The following is a 22,050-nucleotide window of genomic DNA, read 5'->3' as shown; positions in this document are numbered from 1 at the left end:
ATTGAAATTGGTTATTAACTGCATCCTAAGACTAATGCGGGAACCGGTTCATTCGTGTTGAATGTGCTTTTAAGGTTTATTGCTTGGGAAAGTGACACACGCGATATGGGATTGACTTATGCATACAACGCTGACCAAAACGTTTCGTACCAAATGTATGCAACATTCTAAGGTATTCATTGTACAAGGTATTATTTATTCGACACGAATGAGCAACATCAGGCAAATGCGACTTCCCTATGTAAAATGTTTACGTGTCATTGGGCACATAGAGGTACCAAAATTTCTTAGAAAAGATATCCCAAGATATATGGCGCTATTGTGTTAACTTCCGCCTAAGTAATCACGATTAATGTGTTCACAATAAAAAGCAAAGGTTTGATAAAAAGTTTGGAGGCGTTACTTTGAAGTTGTCTGTGGCATTGTGACGCAGTTGAGCCGAGGATTCAATACACCTAACAGTAGATTGATGAGGAAAGGACCCGAGTTTTTCCAACTTTTCCTATTCTTCCCCGCCATCAAGTTTTCGATTTATCATATTCTATTTCTAATAAAACTAGGGGAATGATTCTAGGAGAGCAAGAATTTTCAATGATACCTTTCTTTGAGAAATCCGCAACTATTTTCAATTATGCATTGAGGCTCGACTTCCGTAAATGATAACTTTTTTCTGCATTTTCCATTTTAAGATTCTATAGAGATATCAAACTAAACATCAATCTATATTTTTGTACTGGTTTTTGAAGTTCAAAGAAATTATTAAGTACCTACTTAAAGTACTGGTTCGGCATAAACCTCTTACAGAATTGTTCCCCAAAGTTCGTTACGCCAATTAGTGTAAATGTCATCCAGTATTAGAACTAGTTCTGCTAATTCTTCTATAATTAAAGAGGGAGAGATTATCCCGAAAACAATGCTCTATTCCTATCTGCATTTATCGACCCAGCACTTACTTCCTAATAAATAAATATTATTTCTGCCTTTATTAGTCTGATAAACCACTCGACATGAATTCGCGTGTTTAGTGTATCGATCTATAACGGAAAAACAAGTACCTAATGCCATGAAAAAGTGGTACAAAATGTAGAGCTATTCAAAGTAATGCTCAATGAAATATCTACAGTTTTATATTGTTTCAAACGGAATATATTGATGACCCCTGGAGTAACGCAATCCAAGACCTTAGCGATAACAGAGTAATGAACGAATAGAGTTGACGTAATTTTCTTTAATACTTTTAAGACATGATTCAAAAAGAGAGGTGCTCCTGAATTTATTTTTCTTCTGGTGATAGTAACCTTTTCTTCTCAAAACCTACCTCTTTTAGTAGAGCGAGTCTTTTTATCAATTCTCTTCTCACGGTCTTAAACCGTATTAATGAATATAGTCCATCTCTACTTTACGCCTTAGGGAAAGTGAGACAGCACACGACTTGAAACTAATCGGCGGCGTTTGAAGATCGGCCGGTCTTATGTGATCCCATAAAACCAGCGTGAACTATATTGGGACATTATAAATTAAGTCTAGACGAGTTGCAAATGTAGAGCACCTGCCGAGGCGATGCAACTTTTGCTGGAACGTCTATAATGCCCCAGTGATTGCCAAAGCTACATCTTTAGCTATGGCATTTGGCGAGGACGCTAAAATAAGAAGACTGGCTTAACTATAATACTGCAACTAAATTGTATTTCGCATACTTGTTTGCCGTATTACCAACTGTATCAGAATATCAAAGACATCACCCTCATTTGTTTTTGTAATATCTTTTGTCTATTCTAAAGATATTCTAAAGAATAGTTTATTAGTAAAGATATTAATAGGTGAATTATGACGGCAGCTAATCCAAACTAGAAATTAAACCAGACTCTACATTCCACAGCGGAGTTGCCAAATAACTAGGTATACTATAGAATGTATTTCTATCCTATTCTCATATTATAAAATTCTTGCAGATATTTTTAGTTCAGTGATTGAGCGATTTTATTTTAACAAAAGCAAACCCGTCGGGCGGCCGAGGCACGTCTACCTGCATTGAACACCTGTCGCAGGCTGATATAAATAAAGAACATAAATCCGAGCTGTAGTGATGTATATTACGAATGTCTTGAATATACATACATACTTATTTATATTTATTAAATACAAGATATATTAAAACTTTTTGCTGTCAATGTACTAGTTCTAAAGCGCATTACTTTTTCTCAAGAACGAATTACGCATAATCGTGCAATCGTTATTCAATCACGTACTAACATTTGAAAATGGCAATGGTATTCGAAACTAAAAAGTACGTAGAATGCTGCATCACGATTAATGTAACGCATTTAAAAAGGCAATTCTCATTGATAATGCCGGCAGATGTCCATTCAACAATAGGTGCGTTTTCAATAATAATACAACGATCTCCGTCGTGATCTAGAGGTATTCTTTTATTAAATAGAAAAGAGATAATGTATAGATTTCTATACACGAAAACTTACAATCATGAAGTCAAAGGTTACGATTAACTGTTAATAAATAAATTAAGAAGTAGGTATTCAATGATTACCGAGCAAAAAGCGTTCATATAAAAACAACCATAAATTGTTCTTAGAAAAGAGATTGGCGCACGCAAAAAGCGCTCTTTCTCAAACGGTCCCATTTGTTCCATGAATTGCCCGGGATGAGGGTCCCCTAGCAGAATTACAACTTATTTTTCATACTATATGACGTCAGTTATCATTCTTTATGGCTATATTACAAACGATAAACAATTTGTTTTAAACAGAAAATAGTAAGACGGTACCTAAGTAGGTACTGTTTATCACATATTTTAAACAGAAGAAAAAATAATTGATGAAGTGATAGAATAAAACATGGAACGAAATAAGTAAATGCTAACAGGAAACTATTGAGAATATTAAACTATAAACAGTTTGTTGTCTAACAACTTAAATACTGCAACCAAAATACCAAAATAAGTGAAGAAAATACGTAATAAAATCAATATTTAACACTGATTTGATGGAATTTTAAATGAGAATAAGCGATCAAAACATAAAATGGTAAATAATGAAGCATGCATTCTTACCTGTTAGTAGGAACAGCAAAATTAAACGCCGCATGACGGAATGCTTACAGGAACAGCGTGGAACGTTTACGCGCGTGTGTTTACCGGAGCCATCGTCAACAGTCCTGTCAGTCAACTATGTAGCCAATGTTTACGCGACTCAGCTGACGTCTTCGTCTATTATGTTCGCCAATTAACCACACACTCGCGCACTGCGGGATCCGCACGCTGCAGTGTCAACGGCCACGAGCTTACGAGAAAAACTAGACACTTGGCGAAAGCTGTCCTTCAGGATTTCGAACGAAACTGTCCTGCGTTAACCGCTGTCTCCTAGACTCTTACTCATTCATCTTGCAAAATAACGAGTGCGGAAACTAGACGACGATTCTCTCTGTGATGAAAACATCACACATGGCCAGAGCGGCGACGAAAGCTCTCACGCGCGCGATCGCAGCGCACGGCGGCTGAGTCGCGAGTTGCGTGAGTGGGCTGGCAGCCGCGGCGGGGACGGGGGACCACGCCTGCGCACCGCGCCCGCACCGCACCACCTCCAGTATTGACCGACGACGCCTCCTTCCTACATTTCACATCCTTAACTAGGTACTACGAATTCTCCTTTGAAAAATCCCCTAATTCCATCCCTCCGATTGAGATAGGCCACGTCTATGGCCCATGAAATAAGAGAACCTGATATTTACAAGCAATAAACTTTTAAAATTACTTTTAGACCAAATTGCTTGCTATAATGTCCTTGCCTACGGGTTGCGAGATTTTTAATCCCGGAGGCGTAATGAAAGTTCTAAACCATATTACAAAGTTAGTGCCGCCGCCGGCCGGGCCAAAATGTCAACCTTACATCGAATGTCTTGTAAAATACAGTCAAGTGTCCAATAAAGCTTACATATGTATGAACTATTTCTATATTTTATCCAGTTTATGACAAGTAGAAAAGTTTTAATTAATTATAAATAAAAACATGAGCTGCTAAAAAGACTACAATTATTTTAATCCAACTTAACAAACTACTCTTTGCTAAAACATTTATTTTTTAATATTCTATGTACGAATATATATAACTTTAGATCGTCGTTTTTATAATGTACGTAGACTTTTATATTACTACCCGATAAAGACATCCAAAATAATGTTTTCCTTTTGTCTTCGCTGTATTTAATTTATATGTTAAATAATGCTTAGTTAATCGAACAAAACGTTCAAACTCCATACTTGAGAAAAAAACTATTTACACTTATCTATGGGTCAGAAAAACCTATTATATAAAACAAATAAGAATAGTCTGGTCTAGGAGACATAATAAAAAGGTCATGATTGATCTAGTCTGGGCGACAGCCTACTTGGACTGCAGCCTATTACGCAGTTGATGACGTCAAACTAAGTTGGCAACGAGTAGACGCCCGCAAAGCGAATTAACTTGGGATGTTGGACTAGTCGCACTCGACGATGACATAAGCTGTGTCCTATAAACCAGACCGAGTTTATCATGCTAACTGCTACACGACTTACTATATGTACGTACTTTATATGACTATACTCGTAACTGTCTACCAAATTAAAAGGAGCCTGTGCTACTTTTTTCCTTTTATAAAGAATTATGATTTAAGAAAATTAAACATGATATTAAACTTTTTTTAAGTATTTTTTTTTTGCGTCAGGCCCATGGGTTCTACCGAAACGTCTTAAGGTAATACTATCGAGAGTGTAGAAGGGAGATGGAGCTATACGCTGTGTATTGCCCTGTCACGCTTCCACAACCATAATAAGGTTTAAGGCATAGAAGTAAACCATCAGGTTCTTTAGTCAAGTAAAATGTAAGAAAATAGGGACCTGTTTCACATTTTTGCATTTTCCAATCTCCTAGAAGTCGTAAAAGGCAAATCTTAAAGCGATTTGCCTCCGTGTAATATTAAAGAGTGTCTCCTACATTCGGAACTCCACAGAGCCTCTTGACAAACATTTTCCCCTCGTCGGAGTACGAATAACGATGTGCAGAATTGCACATTGAAAGAGCGTTGAAGACAAAAAGATAGAGATCGTTTTAAAATTGGTTCTGCGCTGTTACTTTACGCTCTTTCTTAGTAGGTTTATATAAAAGTCGGCTTTTAAAATGTCTGTTTGATGTTCTGGTGATAATTAAATGCTTATTTTCTAATGTTAAGGGTTCGATAGACAAGATTAAGTACATTAAAATAATGTTGTATTTAATAGTTTCTTATTACTAGTTCTTTCTTATCTTCTACGGTTCAACATTAAAGAAATACATTTCTTGTACCGAAACAACAATCATCACGCAATATCATCCAATTCTTGCAACAGAAACTGACTAAACATAGTTGTAAGTAGTAGAGATACGAAACATAAAAACCTTTCTCTGATAAAGTAACTTTAAGCAGATACCTAATATTCCTTAGTTTTCCGTCAATTTTCCTTCAATAAAATATTAAATTACTGTCCGACCTCTCCGGGGGTACAAAAGGGCTTCGTAAGTGCCTCGGGGCCGCTGAGATAGAAATAACAATCACAGTCCGTAACAAATGCCAGTTGCCGGTATCGAATGCTATCATAAGCTATTTTACTGACTAAACATAGTTGTTAAGTAGGTATAAGTAAGTTAAGGAACATATCTGTGGGCCGAAAATATCTAATATTCTTAGTTTATTTTTGCAGTTGCGGAAGCAAGACAGCGAGCTACATGACGTAGGGTGCTGTCTCTTTTTTTGTATAGAGCCAAAGGTGTCAAAATTAGGTAAACTATTTATGAATAATTTATCTATGTATGCTGAGAAGAAAGAACTGGACACATACGTGGGCAAAATAATAATGCTGCAGGGTAGTAGAAAGTGTGGTAAGAGAAATAAAGACAACTTCACTCAGCCGTACCCATGGCAGTGCCATTTAATAATAATACTTCAATGTGATGTTATCCTTTTGCAACATTGGGAGTCTACCAACACAATTTAAAGTAGGTAATATTATCATGGTTGTGAAAGTGTGACGACGCAATACATGGCATAGAGCAGCACCTCTCTTCTATAACCGTAACAATATCATTTTAAGACGTGAAGGTAGGAGCCCAGGATGGAATAAAAGCACTAAAATCTTTGTTGCGCCAAAGTTTTCATTTTTTTATTCCGCTTACCGTAGAGTAAAACGAACGGCGCGGTTAACATTACTATTTAAAACTAAACCAAACGGCGCTCGTCATTATGGCGTATTATTGGCTATGTCTTTTGGTCTGCTCTATGAAGTAAAGAAAAGATATCTGTGGCATTATTTTGAATGGCATTTGAATAGCACGTAGCCATTTGATAACAGCGACTTCTTTCAGCCGATGTCAGATAGCTTTTTTTTCGTGAGAAGCAAGGTGTAAAAGTACCAAAGGAATTCGATAGGTGTCTCTGACAGCAGTTGAAAATAAAAGACCATCTCTGATCCTTCGTCTAGCACTTTGTTTACTGGCTTTCCCCTGTACATGGCATCTCATTCAATATAGGTCAGTGTTAATCTGTCAATTTTTAACTGTACTGTTGTTTTTCTGTTGTATATCACATTCTTGGTATAAAAATTGACAGAGGAGAAAACATCAATTAGCAGTTTGTTTGAAAATAAAACATGAATTAAATCAATTTGTGTAGGTCTAAGCTTTTCTTTTGATAAGAATGAATCTGTTAATCATGTCAGCAAGTTAAGAATAGCATCTACAGTTTGAAATTCATAATTTTAATTAATTTAAAAACCGGTTTTTTATTTAACTTGATTTAATAACTAATAGCTACACTAATCTACACAATATTATCAACTAGTTAAATAATACATAACTACTTAGATTCAGAAAATTGCCTTTCGAGTTTATCTTGAGTCCATTTTTTTATTAATTGTTTTCTTATTTCGAATGCAATAACAGCGGCTGCCATTCCAGTATTTAAACTGTCAACTCCTCTTTGTAAAGGAATATTTAGCCGTAAACCGTTATGTTTTCCTGCTAGCCTGAAAACAAACATAATAAATTAATTAAATATTAGATTATTAGTACTTATTTTAATGAAGTTATTTAATGTTTATTTAATTAAACTTACGCATAACTATCGTAACTAACGCCTTCTGTTTCTCCGCCAATTATCAAAGTTGTGTGTTTTAAGGTTGTGAAATCAACACCATAATATGGCAACACTCGCATTTGTAAGCTTTCAAGCTTATCATCAGCTTCTGTAGCATCTTCAACAGGTGTAGTGTTGCTATCAGCAATAAATAATGATGTATCTGCCTCCATGTGGTTTGGCATTTCATTCCAATCTATAGAATGATAAATAGGTAGTCTGAAATGCGCGCCGGCAGCACTTCGTACCACTTTTGGATCCCAAACATCAACACAACCTGAAATAAAAAATAAATAATTATATTACAAACAAGAAAAATATCATAAACTTACATAAACAATGTTTTTCTCAATTATTATAGTTCTCTATTTAGGAAGTGGCCTTTACCCAGCTGAGGACCACTTATGAGCTGGAATAACTAATTTATAACTATTTCCAAGAGAGGCCAATAGAAGATTTATGTGGGCTGTAGAAGAAGATCAAGTCAGAAGAAAAAGTTAGTTTTTGTTTTACAATTAATTTACTTACCTTTTGATAGCAGTACTTTCTCGCAGCCGGCACCAACAGCCACTCTAAGTATGGCACCTAAGTTACCAGGAACTCTTATGTTGTCACAAATGAACTGAAGTGGCAGAGGTTTTGATTGTGTCCTTACATTCTCTGCTGAAGGAGTCTCAAACACACCTAAAATGAATAAAAGAGGATTTATTACAAAAAAACAAATAAGGCAGTTCTGGTTGGCCAGTTAGAAAATGTTAGGCATGATTTTTTTTGGCATTAGCTTTGCCTTCATTGCCATTTATATGAATCAGGATTTATAAATGTGTAACAATAAATGTAGAAAAATGACAGATATTTTAAAGATAGATATCCAGATGACTACACAGTCACTAAATACAAATTGATGAAATATCAAAAGAAAAAAGAATTATAGTCATAATGGTTATACCTACCAAAAATACCAGGACTATTTTCAAGATCAGACCAAAGTGTCACCTCCTTGTATGGAATTTTATACAGTTGAACTCCAGTTTTTGGTAAGAATGGTCGTAAACGGTTCAATTCATCAATTCTACTGAAGAATACATATTTCAACAGGCACTTAGCCTCCAAACCATCCATTATAAGTCTCCAGCCTTCAACTAGCATGTGTCCTGACCGCATTCTTTCCTTCTTTGACTTTAATTTTACTAAAAGAGAACTGAAAGAAAAATATGATTATTATAGTTATTTGAAGCATACAGCTGAAAGGATTTGAATTTAGAAGGAATTGATTAATGACAAACAAACTGTTCGTTTTCATCTATAATACCTATAATAATACACATATCAGGGTGTTAATCACACATTTCTAAAAGGCAACAAAATAACGTACCTTACTCGCGCATCATTATCTTTCAATTTTTCATATATTATTTCGCTATTCTCATCAAAAACTTTCTGTTGGCTAAGATTAAACTTGAGCTTTTTCAACTTTTCTTCTCGTTTTTGTTTAATTTGTTGAGATTTTTCAGGCGCCAAAGTCGATTGTTTGTTTTGATTTTTTATGTCTATTTCTGATGTAATACTTTCTTTGAGAGCTTTGGACTTGTTGAAGATGGAAGGATCCAGGTCAATCACCTTTTCTTTTTTAATATTTCCTTTCGATTTTTCGTCAAAAGGTAACAAAACTTTAGCCGTAGATCTATGTGACCACCTTGCATATAACCTAACCGATTGAAACGCCGGCGATAGTCCTAATATTTTTTTCACGAACAGTTTATTGATATTTTTAGCCATTTCTATAATCTAGTTACCTACTTAGTACAAGGCTTAAAATATTATTAATCTTTCAGAAATTAGAAAAAATGCTCATTTTCTCTCACAAAAATTATTGAGGAATACTAACTGTCAATGTCAAAAATTATTCGTTTATAAACGAAGGCACTGTCTTCGTTTGAATAAATTTTGGCTACTGATCATACTGATCACATTGCTTATATTTGATACTTTTTAATGTTAAATTACTTTCAAAAAGAATAATTGTACAACTAAGCCAAGTAAAACAAAAAATATATAAAATACCTAATCGATGCTAAAAATATTGCATTAATGCTTTCAGTGTGTGGAATGGTTGCAAATATTACTCCAAGTATCATGTTCCTGGCACCTGGCTTCTTATCAAAGGCTCATATTTGTTTATAAATACCTACCCTTTTGTTTAATTGGAAATAATAAATGAAATCTCTCAGTCAAAAATCAACACGTGTTATACGGTGCTACTAGCGCCATTTGACATAAAACATTGATAAATTATCTGTGATCATACGGCCATTGCCATAGTTTTTTTAACCGTACAACATTGCATCTTATCATTCGTCAATCGTCAGCTGAAAATTATTTTGTGGATGCGTATATTGTGTTTATTTATAAATCAGTACAGACACGCTAAACAAAATGGCAACGGGAGTAAAACCTCGTGATGATGAACCTCGACTCACTAGAGACGATATTGAGACTATTCAAGACGCTATGAAGTCGAAGAAGTTTCGAGATCTGCTTAGCGACTACTGCGAAGAAATACTTGACCCGGCTAACCAGGAACTTTATCAGAAAGAAATGACCCAACTTGAGAAAGAACGGGGTTACGATGTAACGTTTATCAATCCGAAGGGAGGTTATGTTATCAAAACAAGTGTCGCCGGCGACAGAAAAGCCTTCATCAACATCTGTAGCAACGATAAAGTGGATAAGCCGACTTATAAGGTTGACGTGGTTGATGGGAAGAGAGGCATGAATTGGCTTATACCATACTCAATAATACCGCCGCGTGAAGAATACGACCGTAATAAACAACGTTGCGTCATTTACGACGTAGTTTTCCATCCGGACACTCTCCGCATGGCAGAGGTTAACAAACAATTTCGGGAATTAGTAAACAAAACTGCCTTCGAGGGATTGTCTAATACTTACAACATTCACCTAGATAGTAACAACTTTCGTTTTCCGAAGTCTCAGTATAAGGGGATGAGTACCGCGGCTGTTATTAGGAAAGAAGATCCTGACTATAAGCCCCCGGCGGAAGACGAGGATGAAACTTTATCGCCCGAAATGTTGGAGAAGCTTTACCCTCAACGCAATTATAATGAAAATAAAACCGAGTCTAAGTCAGAAATCCCTAAAGAAACAAAAAAGACATCTAGCAAAGTAAGAAGAAGCAATTCTGAGTTCATTCATTCATCTCAAAATGGATACACCATTCCTAAGTATGTCATCAAGCAGCAGAAAAATGTAGAGCTTCAAGACTACACTTATCACAAAGATTGCAAACAGTACAGTGCTATACCAAGCCAGATAGTTGTTGAGGTATACCTCCCACTTCTGTCATCAACTGTAGATTGCACTCTGGATGTTCAAGAGAAATACCTTAAATTATCCTCAGAGAAACCTGCCAAGTATAAACTCGAAATTACTCTCCCCTATTCAGTTAATGATGAATGTGGTACAGCTAGGTTCGATAAGAGTAAACATATGTTGATAGTGACTTTACCAGTGATAAAAAAGAACTTAACCAGTAACGAACACTCTTTAAAAGTGGATAGTGGTGTGGAAAGTGAGGACAATTCAGGTCATAGTGATGAAGATAATCATAATAACTTAATAGAAGAGCTGTCTTCAACCTCAGCTGAAGTAGTCAGTCAGGAACTTGTCCCAGTACCAGCAGAGCCTTGTAACATAAGTGATAATAACTCTGAAGCATTTTTAGACTCATCATTTGGGTACTCTCTCCCTCCATACACATATAATGTGATGGATGATATAGTAGCATTAACATTCCATGTCAAAAACACTGAGCCAGACTCTGTACAGGTGAAGAATGATGGCCATCAGATCTACATTAAGTTCACATCAGTTGGGGCTGGCTTTGTACCTGTGCATTATGCAGCCATCATTTCATTTGATGAAGATGTTAAATTTGACAATGTCACAGGGGAGGCATGGGACAATAATGTTATTTTACAGCTGGAACTGTCTGCAGCTTTACCTCAGAAATTCCATATTGGGTTGAGTCAAGACTCAATGACTTGTGAGTATTTTGATCTGACTCAGGTAAAGAAGACAAAAGAAGAAAAGTCTGAGGAATTAGAACAAGAGCCTGTTACTCCTGTTGTCGAGGTAACCAACTTGGGCTCTGAGACAAACATAGTTGTTTCATCTAATTATATAGAATATGATGAAGATGACTTAGATTCCCCAACATCTTTGGACAGGGACATTGTGTTTACTGACTCTGGTAACTGTGAGAATGGTGCAAAGAGCATACTCCGGAAACCAAACATGATGAGAAGCTTTTCCGAGTCAAGTGTTGGAGATGTAGCCTCTTCTATGGATTATATCAGTTCAGATTGTATCCCAGAAGAATCAAGCTTGAAGAAGACTGTTAGGTTTAGTGATGTTATAGCAAAACAATTTTACAGGTGAGCCCTACTGTAAAAATTTTGTATCTATAACATACACACCATCAAATAATATTGTTATCATGTCAACTACTGATTAAACAGCCTTGATATTTGACTCATATGAGATTAATGTAGAAAGTGCTATGAAGCAATGACTAAACACTATTAATAGTGAGATTGTAAAGTCTATTAAAACTTTTGCACAAACTGCTGACACCAATTAATCTAAAACTGTAAATTGGCAGCATTCAAATCATAATATTGTGATGCTTATTATCAATGTGGGTTATCTGAAACCCTGCATTGTTATTAATAATAAAGGCGGATGACAGAGTAAAAGATAACAATTATCATTGTAACATTACAAAAATAAAGTGTATAAGTAATATAGTTCTGCCTATAAAAACAAATGTATGCCTGAAATATGTTGGACTTAAGACCTTATCTGCTGTAGTTATATAAACTGTAATCTAAGTACCACTATCGCTTGGTTTAATATCCTTAGCATACAGATAAGATATAGTAAACAAATAATTTCGTATTTTTCCATCAAGTCAATGTGCTTATGTGCATGATTGCAGGTATAATTCGTCTATAGAAGGCCAGAAAAAGAAAAATCAAAGGAAGAAGAGTAAAAAGCGTAGTCAAGACCGGAGAAAGAGCGAGAGTGAAGCAGAGGATGACATCAGTAGTATGCCTCAGGTATATACTATAAATACTTTTGTATAATACCATAAGTTACAAATAAGATAGGTTTAACAATGCTAGACCGAACACTTTAGTTCTAAAAGTAAAACAAACAATGATCATACTGCTAGCTTAAAAACATCGGAAAAGTCTTATTGACGTATGATAAAAAAAACGTACAAAATATTTACTTAAAATACATTACGTCATTGATACTAATTTCTAGGCTAAAATCTTTAGCATTTTGTTTACAAATCTCATTTAACTGCTTGGCCACAATACGATGTGTAGTGTCGTTGACCCCATCAATCTTATAAATAACATGACTGAGTGGATATGACCGACAGTTGAACTAGCTGTAACAAAAAAAATACTGTACTGTGGTTACGTAACTGTTAATACCATAGCAATCAATAACAGTTGTTTGTGCTCTTTATCTGAGTAATATAAAACCTATATGAAATTGCAAAACTCCTCCGAAGTCAACATGCTTGTTAAATCTCGTTTGCATATTGATAAGAATTGTAAACAAAAACAAAGTATATGTAAAAATTTCCCTGTTTGCAATTCAAGGTGAATAATCAATCTATGAACGCGCTGTAAAAAAACAGACACTACGTATTAGTAAAATTGGCATAGAGATAATGTAATATTAGCCATCTAATAATGGACCGTGCAATATAATTAATGTGTTATTGTCTCGTTACAGAAGCCAAGGTTGAAATCCGTATTGAAGCCTCGCCGTGACAGCGGCCTCGCGGACACGTCTGACGCTGAATCTGAATGCAAAAACACTGCCGACGAAGGACCTTTTGACACTGCCCACGAAGATGGCTACAGCGAAAAAGATGAGGAAGAGGAAACCTCCGAAAGAAACACATCCGTGTTAAATATAGTAGGAAATAATGATAATGTAACTAATAAGGCAGAAGCCGATATCTGGGAAACGGAGACGTCGAAACGTCCAGAAAAGCGTGAACCAATAACCAGTGAGAATATCCAACATAACACCAACTTCTATGACCCAGACAAGTTAAACAAGGGCCAATACTTAGAAGTTACGTTCAAAAATGATCTCATATTTGACTTAGACATGTGAGATATACCATCTCTTTTACAGCTTCCTTTAAAAAAGGGCTTGTTTGGAATGTTATAACTTACCCAGTAGATGTAATGTATTAGAATATCCAGTGATTCTGTTTGTCTAGATATACTTAGCTAGATTAGTATTATATTTCCTTTATGATTTAGTATATTGTTAATGTTCCTTCCATTATGTATTTTCAAATTTGCTAAGTTTATGGCAATGGTTTCTATATTTTATATTTAATCAAATACTTTATAGTCTTTAATCTTGGACAATCAAAATTACTTATACAAGTTAAAAAATTTCAAAATTATAATCGGTATACACTAAATCGGAACTTAGTAAATTTAGAAAATTTTAAAGTATCTAAAGTTTGTAGTTATAGTCATTCGACAACAAACACGTCTGATAATTTTACTCTGCTCACGTTAGACAATATACTTATTAGTCAACCTGCATTTCATGGTACAAATTAGATTTACGTCATTTGTAATTCGTTAAGAGATGGGAATTGATTTTATCTGAGAATGAAGCCTACCTCTCGCCTAATTTAGATAATAACACTTTTGCACGGCAACAATAGATTGCTAGGTTTACACAATGCAAATACTTAATAAAACACATGATTGTAGTGTATAAAATTTACAGTGGAAATGTCTACAGTAATAATATTTATATTATGTTTAGGAGTGTAATCATAATCTTGGTTTACTAATTTACAATAACATTGTCATATTTGACACTCAAATCAGTGCCTTTCGTGTATTATAATAACGAAAAAATATAACCAGTGGGAATGTATCCGTCGACTATTGTCATAAACCATGCATTTTGTTTTATTCATTAAGAACCTCGTAGGCGTGTATTGTATGAGCAATTATGCGAGTTATGTTTGATGTAACGTTTACAAATTTATTTAACAATGAATGATTGTGGTTTGGTGAATTAGTTTAATACATGAATTGATTAGATATTGTTGTTTTACTTTGCCTTTCAATTTACATTTACAACTTTACCTAGCTATCTTTTTGCGAAACTACACTACAATAAAGTTATACAATACTACCTGTTGCCCGCGACTTCGTCCGCATGGTTAGAAAAAATTGCGACTATAACTTGAGATTTAAACTATCCTATCTCTCAAGTTGGATCGAACTGCACATGGTGTGCGAATTTTATTATAATCGGTTAAGTGGTTTAGGAGTCCATTGAGGACAAACATTGTGACACGAGATTTATATACTTACACGGTGATTTTTTAGTCGTCTTACAAAAGCAGCCCAGTTCATGTATCCAATGACTAGAACACGTTCATGATAAAAACATTAAGAGGTTATTTCAGATTTCTCCTGTTTAATTTTCTTCATACTTATTATCTTAGTTGATGATAAAAAAAAATCGCGCCTGGGGGTATTTTACGTCGGATACATGAACTGGGGTGCTTTTGTAAGACGACTAAAAAATCACCGTGTATATTAAGATTATAAAGAGCTAAATATTTGATTTGGTCTACGATCTCTGGCTTCAACAGTCTGGTAATCTCAAGAACTCCAACTGATTTTAGAAGTACTGATTGTTTTTTGAGTAGGTATTATCAAATCACATATTAAACTGAAAACACCGCGCAATTAGTAGGCGTAGGACAATCATAACATATCAGCTATTGTTACATAAATATCGAAAAATACTTGAAATATTTCAGATTCGTAACCCTCAACAACCTGAGTTCTAGTAAAATTCTGTAAAAAGATGTTTTATTCGCGTGGGTTGCCGTCTACCTACTCAGTCAAACTGGTATAAACTCTTTATTATGTTTTTGTCTTCTCTACAACATCCTAATTAATAAAAAGGTAAACATGATTGAAACAAGTTAGTTATCGCAAATATAAAGGTGTGTTTGAGATAAAATGTGACTATCTAGTACTAATCGCTAGTTACAAAATTAGATTAAAACCTGCTTAGTGGAAGTCGGATTTTAAACACTGAGAGTTTCATTCAAAATGGCTAATATAAATAAAGCAAGTTAGTATTTAAAATTGGTCATTCGTCAAATTTAAGACCGTAGGCACCTACAATTCATTTGTGTATTCTTATAATTTTAACTGCCTAGATATTTAGGTTCTTGAAGTACGGCCTGGTACAGGCTGACGGGCAAAAGACGTTGAGATCTTAGTACCTAATAGGTTCACATTTCAATCTTTGGGCCCAGAACTTACATGATTGCTGCTCGTTAGTCCCGCTTAAATGCGGGAACAGCTAAACCGATATGGCTTATTTTAGTCTTAAAATATTCGTGAAAGTCCAGGGAATGTTTTAAAAAACTGAAAAAGTACAAAAATATGTATAGTTTTCTGCATTGTTATCATCCACTGTTAGGCGATATCTACGTAATTCGCCGGGACAGCTAATCTAATATATAAAATTCCCGTGTCACGATGTTAGTTACCGTACTCCTCCGACACCGTTCGAGCGATTTTTATGAAATTTTGTATACATATTGGGTAGGTCTGAGAATAGAACAACATCTATTTTTCATACCCCTAAGTGATAAGGGTTGCTCACACTAAAAAAAAAGTATTTTATTTTTTGGTTGAAATTGTTTGTTTTTATTTTTTTTATAATGTGGAATTAAAAATACATACAACTAGAAAAAAAAATATATACGGCAAAACAACGTTTGCCGGGTCAGCTAGTATTCTATAAAAAAGAATTGTGTAAAAGGCTGCAAAAGTTATGGCCATGAGTACCAACAGAAGTAGGTACTCAAGGTAGGAACTTACCAATACAAGAACATGATACATACTTACGTCAAGTTACGTCACAGATAGAAATGCCACGATCTTGAGAAGAACTCCAAAAACTTTATCTCTTAAAGTTATCCATAAGTTTCTATTAGATACTTGAGACTCGCTTTCCGTTCCTGAACTGCACGGAAAGTTTCTCATCTTTGATCATAATATCAATACGCCTATTGAAGCATGAAGGATAGATCGGTAGATCTATAATATAACCTTCTTTGTATCACTTAGCATTTTTTACTGAAATAGAGGCCTTGATTGACGTAACTACATGGATAATTGCGTGGTATATTAACTGTGCAGTTATTTGATATGCGTATACTCTTGAAGGGGTAAAATGAGTTTTTGGCCATTTAAGGATTAAAGCGTGTAAGTATGCAGTGAGCACAACAAACTCCGTTTTGGCATAAGTTTTAAGAGCTCTTTTATAACACGTTCTCCGTGGCTAATATGTAGTTAATTACTCACCGAGCAAGCTAACCTATGCGGATGGTTTGATTTAAACATGTTTAAAGATCGTAGAATGTGGTGTATTCTTTCGTATGTCGAAATCTATAAGTAACTTCTTTATAAGTCCTCATTGCGTTTTGTATTTCTGAAAATCCCGTCGATTTATCATTTTTTATTTCACTATACATAAACTTCTATAACGCTTCAAAATATCCTGAGAATTAGTGACAGTAGATCCAATGCGAAACAATAATTTATGCTTCGATACATGTTTCAGTTTATACCAATCTGAAACAGTAAAACATTCACATCAAAATCTTAATCGCTTGAACAATTTTTCATTGTAACGGTCTATGAGGGAACCCATGTTCAACAGTGGGCGCTTACGCGTTGATATATGGTATAATATTTTACACCAAAATGACTATCTGCGCTCCTAATGACTGTGGAGCCAGACAAATAGGTGTGACGACTACCGCAGCGAGGATGTTACGGGTCGCAACTTTATGATGGTTAAATTATAAGGTGTTAGGTACCTAGTCTAGAGGAACTTCGAGATCTTTTAAACCGATTTCAAAAAGGAGGTTGTATTCAGTTCGGCTTTCTTTAATTACGAAGAGTACTTATGCCTACGTAAAACGGGGTGAATAGAGAGTTTTTTGGGGTAGATAGAAACAGAATTTTTATTAAAATTTGGACGTTTAACTAGACAAAACATAAAGATTATACGCAAACTCACAAGTATTTCATAAAATAACTGTGTCTAAGCATTTTAATGCAAGAAAATATTCATGTAACCCCCTAAAAACACTATTCTCTATTCACCCCTTGAAACTCTATTCACCCCGTTTTACCGTATGTGAAGGATGGTAATTACTAAAAGAACTCATAAAATCGAATCGAGTAAGTATTAATTAGATCGGTAATTGATTGGGTGGGCGTTGGTACTTAACACCAGTGCCGAAACACAATCTTGGAGAACAGCTTTTCTATTTTTCTGCCTACACACTATAAGTTGTAAAGGACCCTAAATTGAGTATTGTGCAATTAATCAGAATGGTGAATACTTAGTTGTGCGAGGTATTGTTAATGCTGCAAGCTGACCAAATACTGGAAAAGTTACACCGTACACGGCTGTTGAGGTCTAGACAGAAGGAGCTTGACACTACCCGCTTTCTCCCCCAAAGTGTTTGGTGTCCATTAGGATAACCTTGCTCAGCAAAAAAAGGTTTTATACTTGTCTACATATACATAAATAGGTACATAAGTTTTATATAAAATTCACATCAAAATCTTATACTTATTGGAAGCTTCTTGCTAAGTAAAGTAAAATAATTTGATATATAATTTTTAGGTAATTACTAAGACCATAAACTAGATACAGCTACTTACTACTTAGTTCCTACCGACCTATCTTAGTTGGTACAGATCTCATAACGATACGAGAAACTTTGCCGACGACAGGTCTTAAACTAACTTCGTCTATAGCATCTCTAAAGAGCTATCTAATTAATTTTATTTCTGGCATCTTATTTCTAATTTGGTCTTGTGCTAAAATGTAGGTGGATCGTAAACTTAAAGAGGAGAGCATTAGATTAAATAGCACACGTCTTAAAGTAGGTAAAAGTTTTGCTTTATACATGAATTTCCATTTCGTACCCTTCTAAATTAATAAGGAAAACATCGCAAAGGAAACTAGATTTGAAAAGAAGTTAAAAAGTTTGGGATTTTAATTCGTCAATTTGCGATGAGGGTCAAGGGCCGGTTCCGTTTCTTATTTCCTTTTTTTTTTGGAGCGATGATTTAAAACAGTTTGATATTTTAGTCCAAACGAAAAGTGACATTATTGTGGATTGTATGTTATTTGGATTGCTTGTAATCAACTGGGAAACAATTTAGTGGAACTTCGGAATTACCAAAACAGATAGATATATCTTCATAGTTCCAAGGTGTACCCTCTAATCAATCTTAATCTTCTCAACTGGAAGGAAGCAAACAATACTATTGAGGGTATAATGACTGCTGCTTGGTTAGTCGAATGGTTGAGGTCACCATGACAAGCATACGCGGCGTATCGCGGGTTCTATCACCACTTAGGACAAACGATTCTGTAATTCACGAATGCTTGTCCTGAGTCTATTTGTGTTGGTGCATGTGACTTGATGTGACTTGAATGTTTTTAAAACGCCTGCGACACAAGAATTTAATTCCTTAGCTGGAAATCTTTTTTATTAAGAAGTAAATAACAAATTTTATTAATATTTATATTATTTTGCCACAAATCCTACAATTTACAAAAAACCCGAAGACGGACGAAGTCTTAAGTTGGGTGTGGTCAATAGTTACACGTATAACATCGTCCACGAAACGGTGCGACAGAAACTTTATTTCCTTTCCCTGCCTTTACCATTGGCCCATTAGATGGATTAATTAATCCGATTACTTGGGATCAAGTCAGATGTAGATCGCAGGGTCTGTCTCTGACTGAGATGAGATTAGTAACACGAGAATCTAGAAAAAGGAACGACGTACAATTATTGGAGCTGAAATTAATAATAAATCCTTATAAACGTGTCCTTATTACGACGAAATTATATCCACTTATTTACCTACACAAATACCGGCTTAGCACAGTTTCCTAGTAGAAAATACCCCTACCGTCGTGTCCAAAGCCGACAGAAAAACTTGCAACGCTGTAAAATTAATTAACGAGCAAAGAGCATCTAACAAATTATAAAACAGTTCTGTAACGTTATTCCCTACAGAAAAGAACGTTTAAGGAGAAATAATAGCGGGGATATAATACAGGTCGTTAAACAAACAGCTAATTAATTTAACAGTCATTTGTATGCAGCCAAGTCTCTGAAAAATAAATAAAAAGTATTCCTATAGCGTTAAATAATTAATTTGTCTGCGAAACCAATTAGGTAAGAGTAATTACGTACTCAGGCTACTGAGGGTTCGGCGTGAGGTTGGGAAACCCGCCATGTTGATTGCAGAGGTTTGCTTGTTGCGCATCGATTCAGCGAATTGCATGCAGTAGATATAGAATGAGCAGGGAACAGTACTAATTGTTTATTGGATAACTGCAACCTCTACATTCGATTACAAGTACTATATATTATGATCTTAGATAAGCTATAAGAGCTTATTCCAATTTCATCGTTACTCAAATGTAATTTAGATAATGTATAAGATGTTTTGTTCAGTTTTCCTCCGGTATTCGATAATACACAAAGGTAAATATAACAAAACATGAATCGTTTATTCGCATAAGTAATTCATATTAATATTGGATCGAATCGGATTAAATGAGGAGTAATGGGTTCATCAAAACTTACCTGGCTTCTGGTTATTTTATGGGAACCCTTATCAACCAGTCCACTGATTTTCCGTTTATTGACAGATACCTAACCTGTCTTGTGAGGGAAAGTTCTAAACTTGTGAATGTTTTGCTAACTTCGAAGCTAAAAGGGTCTTCGTCTTACCGTAAAAAACTGTCTTAAAACCTGCCTAACGTAGCTATAGGTATAATAGTACAGGTAGATAATCAGCAAAATTTTTGAAAGTTTAATTTTCTAACAACTCTGTCTAACCTTTTCTTATACCGTCTGGAAAATAAGAGCGGAATTTTAACATTACCAGGTAGTCGTCGAGGAATAAAAAGAACTGTAATAAACTGCCCTTTGGGGTCCATTGGCTCCAGACACCTAAATTTGTTCGCGAATGTTCATTAACAATTTGATGCTGTCGAAAATAATTAGAACCGTCTAGACTTTTAGTTTCTTGAGTTTATATCACTTGGATATTTAGCACATAACGGTTTTCTACTTCAGAATTACATTTCAGAGATAATTAGTTAAGTATAAAGAAAAGGAGTTAGATATCGAAAAAAAATTGTCGTTTTTCTTCTAACCTTTAAAAAGAACGAAAAAATCATATAAAATAATGATCAATGTACAAGACTCAAAAATAAAATAACGCATAGCAAATAAAAGACGAACAAGACACGAGGAAAATAATGGCCATTTAAGAGTATTGTGCTTAAAAGCATGTGAACTATACCAAATTGGCATTCAGTACTCCAGACGACGAGAGCTATAGAAGATAAAATGGCAGTATTTATTTTATGCATGCCATTCAATGTGCTTCCGAAGTCACCATTCCAGTTTTAGTAGAGGATAAATGCTAACATCTAAAAGCATAAGGCGAAAAAGAGTGGCCATTGATTTAAACACTCAAGCGAAGCATATTTGTAGAATGGCTTTTCAATTTTTTGGGCGAAATTCCGAGATACCTCTATAGTTTTAATCCAAAAAGCGTGGAAGTGCTTTGAAAAATAACTAAAATGCAGAAAGAGCATAGTCTAGTAGGTAGTATTCGGAAAATCGTAGTAAAAAGCTTCACACCTTTACGCTAGCAAGCGGAAACTTGTAAATATTAAATTGACAACACCTGAATTTCTTTCCGCGCAACCTTTCTCTGTTATGTACAATGACATAACGATTACAGACGTGGGGTAGGCAGTAGGTACCAAGCAGTTTATAGTGCAATGAATAGCAGAGAGCCCATAAACAACTAAGTAATCCTTCACCCTCCCAAGTAAGAATGATTTTCCTTCGTCGAGTTTTACGGTTTTATGTTCTGAGATAAGCAGTTTATTTTATGTTTTCCTCTTCTCGTATCCACGTTAATAAAATCCAATTTTTCATTTATTGGAGTCTGATAAGGATTTATTAATTTCCAGTCCTCACTTTTTCGCTTTTGAAATGATTTTGTGCTACGAAAATTGTGTTTCTATTGGTTTTCCTTTGAGTCTCTGTTAATAAGATTTTTCTTCGGAAAACCTGAAAACCTTGACCTGAAAGTATTTCTGGCTTTCTATTTAGAGGTGTTTAGTTATAAAGGTAAAATAGTTTTATAAGATGTATAAGATGACGAGATGACACTTAAAAAAATGTCCGATGTTATTTTATCTTGCGCATTACATACAGGTTATGACATATTTGCTCGAAGGATTCCGTCACGGAAACTCTTGGCTGAAGGAGGCAGTTGATGAACGCAAACACAGCAAAGACGTCGCAACAACACCGTCACCCTTCACGTATTCCTGACGTTTCAACTGCGTAAACGTTCACAAGCCGCCCACTAGTGGATACCACTTCAGTACTCTACGTTAACATCGCGTGTGTGACGTTTACGCTGCAATCGATTAATTAATGAAGATCGTTTATGTTCCTTGGAAACCTTCGCTGGGCAAAAGAAAAATATTCTGCATCTTATTATAAAAGCTTGCGAAGTCTAATCACATTATCAGAAGGTCAATTGCTTGAGTATACGAATTAATAAAACGCTGAAACTACATTTTTTTGAACAAAAAATTCAATTTGTTACAAAAAGTACCAAGATAAATTTAAGCTCGTCA

At 35.0% G+C, this 22,050-nt stretch overlaps 3 protein-coding genes across 3 annotated transcripts in view; 1 reads left to right on the top strand and 2 right to left on the bottom strand.

Annotated features, from left to right (window-relative positions):
• Positions 1–3,970, bottom strand: part of LOC113504653 (transmembrane protein 132B) — a 76,794-nt gene extending 72,824 nt beyond the window's left edge. Inside the window, exon 1 of the mRNA XM_026887073.1 lies at positions 3,071–3,970. Coding sequence (XP_026742874.1) covers positions 3,071–3,104 — 34 coding nt within the window. The 5' untranslated portion in view covers positions 3,105–3,970. The remainder of the gene's footprint in view (positions 1–3,070) is intronic.
• A 1,295-nt stretch (positions 3,971–5,265) lies between these two features.
• On the bottom strand, positions 5,266–9,127 carry LOC113504466 (rRNA methyltransferase 3, mitochondrial). The gene is made up of 5 exons (XM_026886759.1): positions 8,540–9,127; positions 8,118–8,365; positions 7,693–7,848; positions 7,144–7,441; positions 5,266–7,054 (listed from the first exon to the last, which is right to left on the bottom strand). Exons 1-5 carry the CDS (start codon positions 8,941–8,943, stop codon positions 6,886–6,888), a joined length of 1,275 nt encoding a protein of 424 aa, XP_026742560.1. The 5' UTR covers positions 8,944–9,127; the 3' UTR covers positions 5,266–6,885.
• Positions 9,128–9,459: 332 nt separating this feature from the next.
• On the top strand, positions 9,460–14,348 carry LOC113504465 (protein kintoun). The gene is made up of 3 exons (XM_026886757.1): positions 9,460–11,621; positions 12,185–12,305; positions 13,000–14,348. The coding sequence occupies exons 1-3, from the start codon at positions 9,601–9,603 to the stop codon at positions 13,387–13,389; spliced, it is 2,532 nt and encodes an 843-aa protein (XP_026742558.1). The 5' UTR covers positions 9,460–9,600; the 3' UTR covers positions 13,390–14,348.
• Positions 14,349–22,050: the final 7,702 nt, after the last annotated feature.

This window comes from Trichoplusia ni, chromosome 22, assembly GCF_003590095.1.
Source record: "Trichoplusia ni isolate ovarian cell line Hi5 chromosome 22, tn1, whole genome shotgun sequence".
NCBI lineage: Eukaryota > Metazoa > Arthropoda > Insecta > Lepidoptera > Noctuidae > Trichoplusia > Trichoplusia ni.
This window is presented reverse-complemented; position numbering and strand designations above follow the sequence as displayed.

What these genes read in the sequence shown, in the direction of transcription:
- LOC113504466 (XM_026886759.1), bottom strand. Translation starts at nt 8,943, where the DNA reads ATGGCTAAAAATATCAATAAACTGTTCGTGAAAAAAATATTAGGACTA. An exon ending in AAATAGTCCTGGTATTTTTG is followed by an intron (nt 7,849 to 8,117) that starts GTAGGTATAACC and finishes TATTCATTTTAG; the next exon opens with GTGTGTTTGAGACTCCTTCA. An exon ending in GAAAGTACTGCTATCAAAAG is followed by an intron (nt 7,442 to 7,692) that starts GTAAGTAAATTA and finishes TTTTTATTTCAG; the next exon opens with GTTGTGTTGATGTTTGGGAT.
- LOC113504465 (XM_026886757.1), top strand. Translation starts at nt 9,601, where the DNA reads ATGGCAACGGGAGTAAAACCTCGTGATGATGAACCTCGACTCACTAGA. An exon ending in ATAGCAAAACAATTTTACAG is followed by an intron (nt 11,622 to 12,184) that starts GTGAGCCCTACT and finishes GCATGATTGCAG; the next exon opens with GTATAATTCGTCTATAGAAG. An exon ending in ACATCAGTAGTATGCCTCAG is followed by an intron (nt 12,306 to 12,999) that starts GTATATACTATA and finishes GTCTCGTTACAG; the next exon opens with AAGCCAAGGTTGAAATCCGT.